The 9,751-nt window shown below is 38.1% G+C and overlaps 2 protein-coding genes across 3 annotated transcripts; both read right to left on the bottom strand.

Moving 5' to 3' along the window:
* Positions 1–1,150: 1,150 nt before the first annotated feature.
* On the bottom strand, positions 1,151–3,785 carry LOC140768002 (uncharacterized). The gene is made up of 2 exons (XM_073108458.1): positions 3,532–3,785; positions 1,151–1,592 (listed from the first exon to the last, which is right to left on the bottom strand). The coding sequence occupies exons 1-2, from the start codon at positions 3,674–3,676 to the stop codon at positions 1,282–1,284; spliced, it is 456 nt and encodes a 151-aa protein (XP_072964559.1). The 5' UTR covers positions 3,677–3,785; the 3' UTR covers positions 1,151–1,281.
* Positions 3,786–4,696: 911 nt separating this feature from the next.
* On the bottom strand, positions 4,697–8,792 carry LOC140761665 (calcineurin B-like protein 9). 2 transcript variants are annotated; one of them, XM_073099094.1, is made up of 9 exons: positions 8,629–8,792; positions 8,329–8,509; positions 8,151–8,233; positions 7,303–7,362; positions 6,828–6,936; positions 6,667–6,719; positions 5,576–5,656; positions 5,364–5,476; positions 4,697–5,258 (listed from the first exon to the last, which is right to left on the bottom strand). In XM_073099094.1, the coding sequence occupies exons 1-9, from the start codon at positions 8,659–8,661 to the stop codon at positions 5,204–5,206; spliced, it is 768 nt and encodes a 255-aa protein (XP_072955195.1). In that variant the 5' UTR covers positions 8,662–8,792; the 3' UTR covers positions 4,697–5,203. The 2 variants fall into 2 exon arrangements, 1 of the variants encoding a protein (XP_072955195.1); XR_012104601.1 differs by lacking the exons at positions 4,697–5,258; positions 6,667–6,719 and having other exon boundaries at positions 5,434–5,476.
* Between the last annotated feature and the right edge of the window lie 959 nt (positions 8,793–9,751).

Raw genomic sequence — 9,751 nt, 5'->3', positions numbered from 1 at the left:
AAAACCATACCTCAAAAGATTACTTTCTTGTCAACGTGAAATAACATCTCGTTTTTCTTTAAGAAAGATGCTAGTTGATCAGCTTCTGGGTTTTAATTCAGTCAACGCAGTAGAATGTTCGATCCCAGCAATCTGAAAGCTTTCCTTTTCAGGAGTCCTGGCTTTCAACTTGGTGATTGAATTTAATCAAACGAAAATGCCTGTTCTTTAACCAAGCTTTGAATTCAACGAAACACGATAGCTAGACGCAAAGCATGGCAGTTTAGACAATGTGGACATCATCGTGTCCTTCGTTTCTGACCAAGAAAAAAGATACAGGCTCTTTGGTATTTAAGTAGCTTAATCTTCTGATGCTGGAAGAGCTACAACTAAATATTTGCAAACGTAGTTATGATGAAAGATGATGAAGACGGTGGTGATAAGATGATGGACTCGATAAGGTGTAATTCAATAATTGATGGTCCTGGGTTGAAACTAGATGCCATTGTGTACCTTGAACCAAAGGCCCCCAGGAGAAGACTTTTTTGCCATGTACCAGGGTACCAGGGCCCCATCTCTCTCTCTCTCTCAATATACATACATGAACACACACGAACACACAACACAAACACAAACGCAAACGCAAACACAAATTCAGATGATAAGCCCAGATAGTTGCTGCACTAATTATCAGTTAGCAATGTACGTGTCAAGTTACTCCTGTGTAATCACAGTGCTAATATTCTGTTAAAGTAGCCAATCTCATTTTACCATTCAATGGATGTACATAACATCTTCTGTTGCCCCTCCCCAGAGTCAATTGTAGATCTAGATCTGCACAGGAAGTTAACAGTTGATATTAAGTGCACTGAGACTAAAGCATGAAAAACCCTCATGAGATCCTTGTCGCGCGCATTCCTCGCGTATTAAAATTGCGAAGCATGGCGAAAATGACGTCCCATCTGCTGCATGCTGCTTGTTTATGTAGTTCCAAGGAGAGCTTAAATTGTAGCGCTCTAACCGTCACTCTTGCGGACCCGTCATCAGCAGTGCCGAGAGAAGCCATTTTGTATGGAATTTACTTCTAATCCATGGTTTTTATCTGTAACTCGAAACGGATACTAGTTGCAATTATTATCCTGCAAACTTTTACTAAGAGGAAACATTTCCAACTCAGAACATGCAGATATAAGCTGGCAAATATTTTGAATTCGTGACAACACAAGTAGTTCAAAACCACATCATCCATAACGGAGCATGACCAACAAGCTGGTAAAAATTAACTTGACAGATGACAGCATATTACAAGCTCGGCACAGATTTTGCTCGTATGAATTCTTTAAGAAGAGCTTTTTCCTCGTTGATTTTCTTCTTCTCTGCTGAATCACGAGGCTTTAGTTTCCTCTTCTCCTCCAGAATCCATTTGAACAGTTGCCGCTGCTCCTCTTCGGGGATTGGAGGAAGAACTTTTATGGGAGCAGGAATAGGTTCAGCAGATCTCTTCTCAGGAACAGTACCAACCGTAGTCAATACTGGGGTGGAAGTAACGACTGGTGTAGCCTCATCATCTTTCTCATCTGGCTTTTTCTTGTAGGCCCTTGCAAACACGTAAACTGCATGTATAGGATTGTTACATTGGTAGATAGCAAAGCAAAATTATAACAAAGAACAATTATCATTGGAACAGTTTCACCTAGTATAGCAGAGAAATAATTATCTACAGACAACTAGGCAACTAAGGTAATATGTTCAAAAGCACATAGCAAAGACATTATGCAAATGAGATGGAAAAAAGTTAGTTTTCACAGTTATAATCAGTAGATTGTGTCCCAGTAACTGTAAAGGGATACACATTCATAAGATCTGAACTGGTGCGCGGAAATGTTCACCACTCACAAAGTGGAACAAGTTTGTTGGAACCTACTTGAAAACATGTGGTTAACTGGCTACTTTCCATTAAACAGGATGTGGCAGGCCTTATCTGCCAGTTATAAGCTCTATTAACAAACAAACCATTAAAAAATAAGAACTGATAACATTTAATGGCCATGCCATTCATGCCCTCTAACAGTAGCAAGATGACATGTCGTTTTCCAAACAAGAGGTAAACAATGTGGAATTAGCAGCACATCTATGATGTTCCAAAAATTCTATTTAGCTTATCGCAGACTCGTTACATGAGCTTCTAGGTCATCAATATCTGAGGATGAGCTGATGAGGTGCTTGAATTTTTCCTGAAGCAAAATGTATTCATAAGTTGAATGTGCACATTAATTTAGTTGTATCAGTTATCACTTGACCATGCAGACATTGAATTATATATAGTTTTTCCTCTCTTCTTTCTTGCCAAGCCAAACATGCATCTTAATGAGTGATCTAAATTAAAATCAAAGAAACCAGGCAAAACAACCCTCAGAACGGCATCCCAATTCCCAAATGATGTCATGATGAGCCAATTTTCAGCCCTATTCCTACAAGTCTTTATTTTGGGCATCAACAAAAGCACAAATTTGGAATTCAGCAAAGGCGTGCACAATGTTTATCAGAAAATGAGGGGTACTTCTACAGATGCAAGTGGCGAATAACTAACAGGAACCTGAAGATCAAATGCAACACCCAAACAAGGAGCTATGCTCATCTTCAAGCAGACAAAAATGAAGCAAGCTAATCAAAATTAGCCCAGAAGAACATGATGACTTCAGTAGCATAGCTGCAGAACACAGCCAATACTATGTACCTACTACACTGCTATGCTCATTTTCAAGCAGCCAAGAACATGATGACTTCAGTAGCATAGCTGCAGAACACAGCCAATACTATGTACCTACTACACTGCTATGCTCATTTTCAAGCAGCCAATACTACATAGCACAGCTGATGCTCATCTTCAAGAAGACAAAAATGAAGCAAGCTAATCAAAATTAGCCCAGAAGAACATGATGACTTCAGTAGCACAGCTGCAGAACACAGCCAATACTGTATACCTACTACGCTGCTATGCTCATTTTCAAGCAGCCAATACTATATAGGACAGCTGATGCTCATCTTCAAGCAGACAAAAATGAAGCAAGCTAATCAAAATTAGCCCAGACGAACATGATGACTTCAGTAGCACAGCTGCAGAACACAGCCAATACTATATACCTACTACACTGCTAGGCCAAACCAACTAAATGGCATAAAGATCAGAAGGGTGTGGGTGGTAAACACACAACTACAAAATTTCTGGATCAACTCGGAATTATGTTACTTCCAATCCTTTGTGCCGATATACAACCAAGCCACCTGATCTGCCATGGACTTGTTCATTTTCTATAGTCAGAATAAAAGAAGAAATAGAACTGCCGGAATCTTAGTAAAGAGGAGCGAATCAAAGAATAGCACGTATATCTCAGCTCTTCTGAGAGATTCCCACCCACAAATCCCTATCATTCATATTTACAGGACAAAGATAGATGTCCAAATCGGCCATCAGATTGCAAGAGATCGAAGAGGGTCAAGTAAACCTAGATCGTATGAAGTCATCCGTGAGAGCAGAACCAGGAGACTGACCTCCGAGGGCGAGGTTGGCGGTGAGGAGAAACGGCAGGATGCGGCGGAGGAACCCCTTCTTCGCCGCGGATGGCGGAAGAGGAGGAGGAGGGGGAGGAGCAGCAGAACCAGCAGCAGCGCCTTTAGAAGACGACCGATTAGCCATCGCCGGAGACGAGAGATTGATCGATGGGTTCGTCTCGGAGTCGAGGATCGAGGTGAGAGCTTAAGGGGAGCCCAAAATGGAGTCTGGTTTCGTCCAACCTTTCGAAGGGGGCTAAAGATTATCTGAAGGCCAGATTGTACAAGGTTCGTCCAGTCTGGTACGTGGCATGAATGTAGTTGTGAGAGTGATACTGTGCGAGCGAGTTGTAGGAACGAGCGAATTTGAGTGGTTAGTGACGAATTCTCATCCAGGTTGTCTAGTGCTTCCTCATTCGTGAGTACCATCAAGCATCGGTAGGAGCTTTTGGAAAAATTAGAGAAGGTGGGTCTATAAGTTCTTCTTTATTTTATTTTTCTCTGTGTTGTTACCAATTTAACAACCTAACTCTAGCAGAGGTTCTAGATATCATTCCCTACGACTAAAATATTTGGTAGCTATCTCATCTACCTCCTAACTCTACGGTGAAAACAATTATCTGGTAATTTAGTTGCTCAGCTTAATGGTTCATCTCAGCTTAGATGCGATGACGTAAAAACAGTTTAACAACGCAGCATTTTAGAATAATATTATAATAATATTTAGTTTAAAATAATAATATTTTTATATTTATAAATAGTTGATCATTTATTCAATTCATATCTACGCTTTCAATTCTTATTAACAAAAAAATGCTGCGTGATGATGTGTATTTCTTCTTTTCCGATGCACCAATATTTCTTTGATAATTAGAATGAGAAACATAAATGGTCAATATGTTATTTCTCTCTTACAGATAAGAAATAGATATAGAGTTAAAGATATATTATTACTTTATTTTACAACTATTATATTCTCATGATTATTTTTATAATTCATGGCCATAATTTACAGAATATAAATACTATAACAAACCGCATGACAAATGCATATTTTATATCAAAGCATTTTTCGTTACAAATATATTATAAAGTAAATTATAATCGCATTACACTGTTCAACCTAAATTTAAACCACAATATATCACAATAAATAATACATAAATAAAAGAGAACAAATTAGTCATTTGAATTTTGCAATGGAAGGGTAAACTATTTCAGAATTTTTATCCCAACAAAAATATGGAATAGAGATATTCAGAATAAAAAGATTTATTCTATTTTTCTATCTACCCCGTGTTTGATTTTTTTTTTTTTTTTTTTTTTTTTTTGGAATAAATGAGATTGTTCTGGAACATGACACTTATTCTATCCAGCCACACAACCCCCACAAAAGAATTTTGGAACTGACACAAACTACCGTAACTAGTAATGGAAGTATGTACATTTGCGAAGGCGTCTATGACAACGTCTGCATATCAATGATTTTGAGGTGGCATTGATGCAAAGTTACTCTCCCTTGGTGTACAGCTTATAGGGCGAATAAGGAAATGCAGTTGTAGTGTCTCTGAAGAGGTTTCCTCTGGTTCCGGGAGGAAGCCTGTTAGCCTTGACGCTCTGTTTGCTCCATCACAGATTACCAATAGATATCATACAATATTTCCTCGCCTTCTCAGTCTTCAACCTCAGTGTTGAAAACAAAACTAGGGAATGCCGTTGTGATATCCCTGAGATGTCAATTGAGAGTATCAAGAAGAGAACAGCTGTAATTAAATAAAGAATTTGCAATGATGAGTCTGCGAATGTTAAAGGAGGATAAACCAGAATCATACGTCAGGTAAGATAGTGTCATGTTCTTTAAAAGAGTAGGGTGACGCAACACAAAGTCCTTCCATTCCTCTTTGTTAATTTTGCCGTCCTTATCAGCATCAGCATCTGCAAATGTCTGCAGAATAATGAAAAGGTAATATATTCCTACGTCAGAAAGTTTATGGAAAAGAAAGCCAAGAAGAAAGGGTCCTCTGTGAATCAGAAAACAGCATGCCTTATCTATTATGGCTTCAAGAAGGTCATCTGACAGCTTCATATTTGACTCAATCAAGATAGCAATCACCATTTGCTTAACCTAAGAAAGAAAACCGTCACAAAGTAGGAAGCTTGAAATTTGTCTGAATTGAACAATTAATAGACTATTTATATAACATGGCATGAGCTTTACATATTCCTCTGAAATAATTAATAGAACATCTGGATCTCTATAGAGTGACTTTTACTGTGTAAAAAAACCATTATCAGAGATTTATGATTCTTTACACCATGTTACAAGAACTGACCCAAACTCTGGTGAACAAATTCATGATATCAAATGATTGAAAAACATATCCCACTAACTTTTGCCAGAACTATATCAACAACATTACATCTCAAGTGACATGATCTTCCATATCAATCAGAAGAAAGCTTGATAAATTAGCCAGAATAGGACCAGTAAACAGTGTCCTTGACAACAATGGATGTAGAATAATGAATAATCTACAAAATGTCCAGTGATATCAATCACTTCACAGTATGCTAAATAATTGAACCCTCTTCAGATCATCATTAGCATTGATGTAGTATGAACAGCATTAAGCATTATGTCAAAAAGGAATCCTAAACAAAATGAAGACAGCATTGCAGTAGACATGGATACAAGTAGCTACAAGTGCTTCATGATGTTTCTACAATATCCAACAAGGGTTACGTGGCCTCCAAATCGAAGTTATAAAAACATCCTAAGGGCGTCAACGTGAATGCCATTATTCTGGAAAAAAATTATGAAACAAGCCAGGATGGACAAAAAGAAATAGTGATCTCTGGATCACAAAATCTTGATACCATAGGAGGTAAAAGCATAATACACAAATGATATTGTGATTTGAATAATTCTTTTCCATATACCAGCCACTAGCGACCATTCAGGGAAGATGAGATATTTGCTTGTCAAAACCTCTCAAATGCACAATATACCTAAATTAGTCTCATAATCTCACAGAAACAGAAGAACTTGTATAAAAAAATAAAACTTATTAGTGAAATTAGCACTTCAGCAAATATATATGAAACTGATAATGGTAGCAGAGGATTAAGAACTACCTCTTCACGTTCAATATACCCAGTTTGTCTCAAATCATACAACCTAAAAGCAACTGAAAGAAATTCAAAAGGAAATAAAGCATACAAACATAGTTCATTAGAAATGTATCTTGCATATATTAGGGAATGCAAATTGATATCATGCACTCGTAGATACTTACAATCAGTTTTCTCCTCTACAGGAGCATATGGATGGAATACACTGAGTGCATGGATAAACTCTTCAAATTCAATGACACCATTTTTCTTCTCATCAAAAAGATCAAAAACCTGGAAAATGAAGAATTACAATATAAGTCGACATAACATCATATTATATAATTAAAAGAAACTATTAAGATTTTTGTGATAATATTACAAAAAAGAAAGGCATCATAAAAAGCATGCAAAATGGAAGCATAACTTTGCAAAATATGTCTAAAATTCTTGCTGTCAAATGCATCGTAGAATTTTTACTAGAAAATATGACACTGATGTACCAGGAAGCATCTAGCATTTTCCAAGGTTTACATATTTAACACAATAAATTAGCATCTACCTAATGAAATTACCAAAAGAATTGACAATGATACTTAGTCTTTTCTTCACTTAATACTAGAAGAAATATCAAACCAAGGGCCATGGACCTTTACTTACTCTGTCAAGAAAAAGATTCTCGCCACTTGGAGTCTTGAACAGTGCTAGCTGAAGCTCTTCCTGCATACAAAGTACAAACATGGTCAATGAAAACACAATAGGACAGCTTGACTAATTTGAATCCTTCAATTGTATCTCCTGAAATTTTTTACTATAGATCAACCTTGTCGTCAGCTATTATTTAAGGTATCAAGAAGAGTTCTGAGCTAAGCACTTCAATTCGTTCATATGTAGATTTGGGTTAACAAAAATCATATTTACATTTCAAATTTTGCCCACATCAAAATAGAAAAAGAGGTTACGAAGGAAGCACTTGATATGCAAAATTTAACCAAAATCAATGGAATTAAGCTTTTAAGTAGATTCGGATACCAATACTCATGTAGACTCCTACTTCTGCACAATGGAAGATTTCATGGAAATCTCACAAAAGCAACAAAACATCAGAAGATTTTTACATGCCAAATATGCATTTTTAGATGGCTTCACCCGATGCAACCGCAAAACAGCATGAGTTAATCCTTTCATCCCTAATTTAAAAGAAGTAAAAGTGTAGACCCACCACACGATCGCACAAGAGAGAAAAGGTATCAAAATTATCCACCTCAACTAAAATTCCAGAACGGAAATGCTACCACAAGCCCCGTAGATTTGTCTTAATCATTTGTACGCTTCCATCTCCAATTGCAAACAAAAACTCATAGTACGGATCCTATAACATCTCAAGTGACTACAAAAGAATCACAAATCCTGACCTTCATAACAGAATCAACCGGCAGATCCACGATTTCGGTCAAACCAACAGACAAAATCCAAATTTGCGATGGACTGGGAGAGTGGATTCATACCTTATGGATGAGGCCGTCGTCAATAATGGAGCAGCTCAACTTCTTGTACAATTCGTACAGCGCCTCCACCTCGTTCACCGTAACTTCTCAACCCGGTACAAATCAAACTTTAGCCCCTCCAGATCTCGAAAAACAGAAACGAAACAAAACAAGGAAAACAACAAGGGTTAGGGATTACAGTATCTGGAATCCTCGGCGAGCCTCGCGAGGTCGTTCAAGGTCTTCTTCCGGGGGCGCACGGTACGAGGCGGGTGCTGCTCGAAGCATCCGGCGAAGGCGTAAATTAGCGCCTCGATGATTGCTATAAATGGTATGAACGCCGTGCATAACTTCTCCCCCACCGTCAGAGAGCTCGATCTCTAAATCCACCACCACAAAAAGGAAAAGAGATCACATCAATCGATTAACCCTAGATTTGCGCAAGATCGAGAATGTTACACGGGATAAAATTTAGATCGGGCGGGAGATCAACACGTACGACGGCATTGGAGGAGAGACGCGAAGAGTCCATTCGCCTCCTCGTACAACCATCGGCTTCCCGTGCTCTCTCTTCTCTCCGTCTCTCTCTCTCTCTCTCTCTCTCTCTCTCTCTCTCTCTCTCCCTCCCTTGGCTGATATTCTTGCTCTCCTCGTTATTTCAAGATAAATACTATTTAAAGTTTAAACCATGATCAACGAGTGCGAATCCTATGATTGGCTCTCAAATAGATTTAGACAAATTTTCCTCCCGCACCGGCACCGCATCCTTCTGACTTTTCTCATATTTATTTCACTTTACACCTTCCCTTTTAACTATTTGTATTTAACCCCAGTATTTGCAGGAGTCAGATTGAATGACTGTGAAACAGTTAGGGTGTAAAATGATAAAAACCGATGATTAGTAGGCATCTGTTCTTAGGGTTTAAGTTTAAGAAAAGTCTTTTCACATTAGTTTAGTCAATTAAGCAATAGCATTACAACGATGGGCGCGGACGGCTCTGATTGGCTGGCTAACAGGAGACGTCGCACTTCGTGATTCGTACCCTTATTGGCGTAGCACTCTAGCACGGGGTGAAACGGTAAATTTAAACGTTACCATCCATCCACCATGCCCATTCTATCAACGTATGAGTCACCTCATATATAAGTGGTTGGGAGGAGAAATCTCATACATGCCATAAACATCAACTATTTTGACGTCTTCTATCGTCAGTTTAAGTGTAGTTTAATTTTTATAAACGTTGGATTACATCAACTACGGTGATCAGAGGTATAATTCAATTACTGTTTTGGATTCCATACAGCAATCATGAACTATGTTCTCTTGTCTGTAGGCATGCATATACGGATAAAAGAATTTATTAATTCCAGCAGAATAAAAGATGTCGATCGGACGAACTGTAGTAGTTAATTGGAATATACTTTACACCCAAGTCTGATAACATGAACAAATTTTGCCTCGGTTTTTGTGCACATGATATGATTTGAGACAAAAGTTTGGTAGGTAAATTCAACGAAAGAAATGAATGCTGGCCACTTGATTGGAGGGCCCAAATGAGTCGGAGCACGTTGGAAATGTGCTGCCAATTTTTGTCTCTGTGCATTGAAACTATATAGCAATA

This window comes from Typha angustifolia, chromosome 1, assembly GCF_048772165.1.
Source record: "Typha angustifolia cultivar Huaian chromosome 1, ASM4877216v1, whole genome shotgun sequence".
In the NCBI taxonomy this organism is placed as follows: domain Eukaryota; kingdom Viridiplantae; phylum Streptophyta; class Magnoliopsida; order Poales; family Typhaceae; genus Typha; species Typha angustifolia.
This window is presented reverse-complemented; position numbering and strand designations above follow the sequence as displayed.

Bases quoted from the DNA above. Each gene is read 5' to 3' on its own strand.
- LOC140761665 (XM_073099094.1), bottom strand. From the start codon at position 8,661: ATGGACTCTTCGCGTCTCTCCTCCAATGCCGTC. The intron at 7,363-8,150 runs GTATGAATCCAC...CTTTGTATGCAG, and splicing joins ACGACGGCCTCATCCATAAG to GAAGAGCTTCAGCTAGCACT. The intron at 6,720-6,827 runs GTAAGTATCTAC...AATTTCTTTCAG, and splicing joins TGTAGAGGAGAAAACTGATT to TTGCTTTTAGGTTGTATGAT.
- LOC140768002 (XM_073108458.1), bottom strand. From the start codon at position 3,676: ATGGCTAATCGGTCGTCTTCTAAAGGCGCTGCTGCTGGTTCTGCTGCT. The intron at 1,593-3,531 runs GTCAGTCTCCTG...CTATACATGCAG, and splicing joins CGCCAACCTCGCCCTCGGAG to TTTACGTGTTTGCAAGGGCC.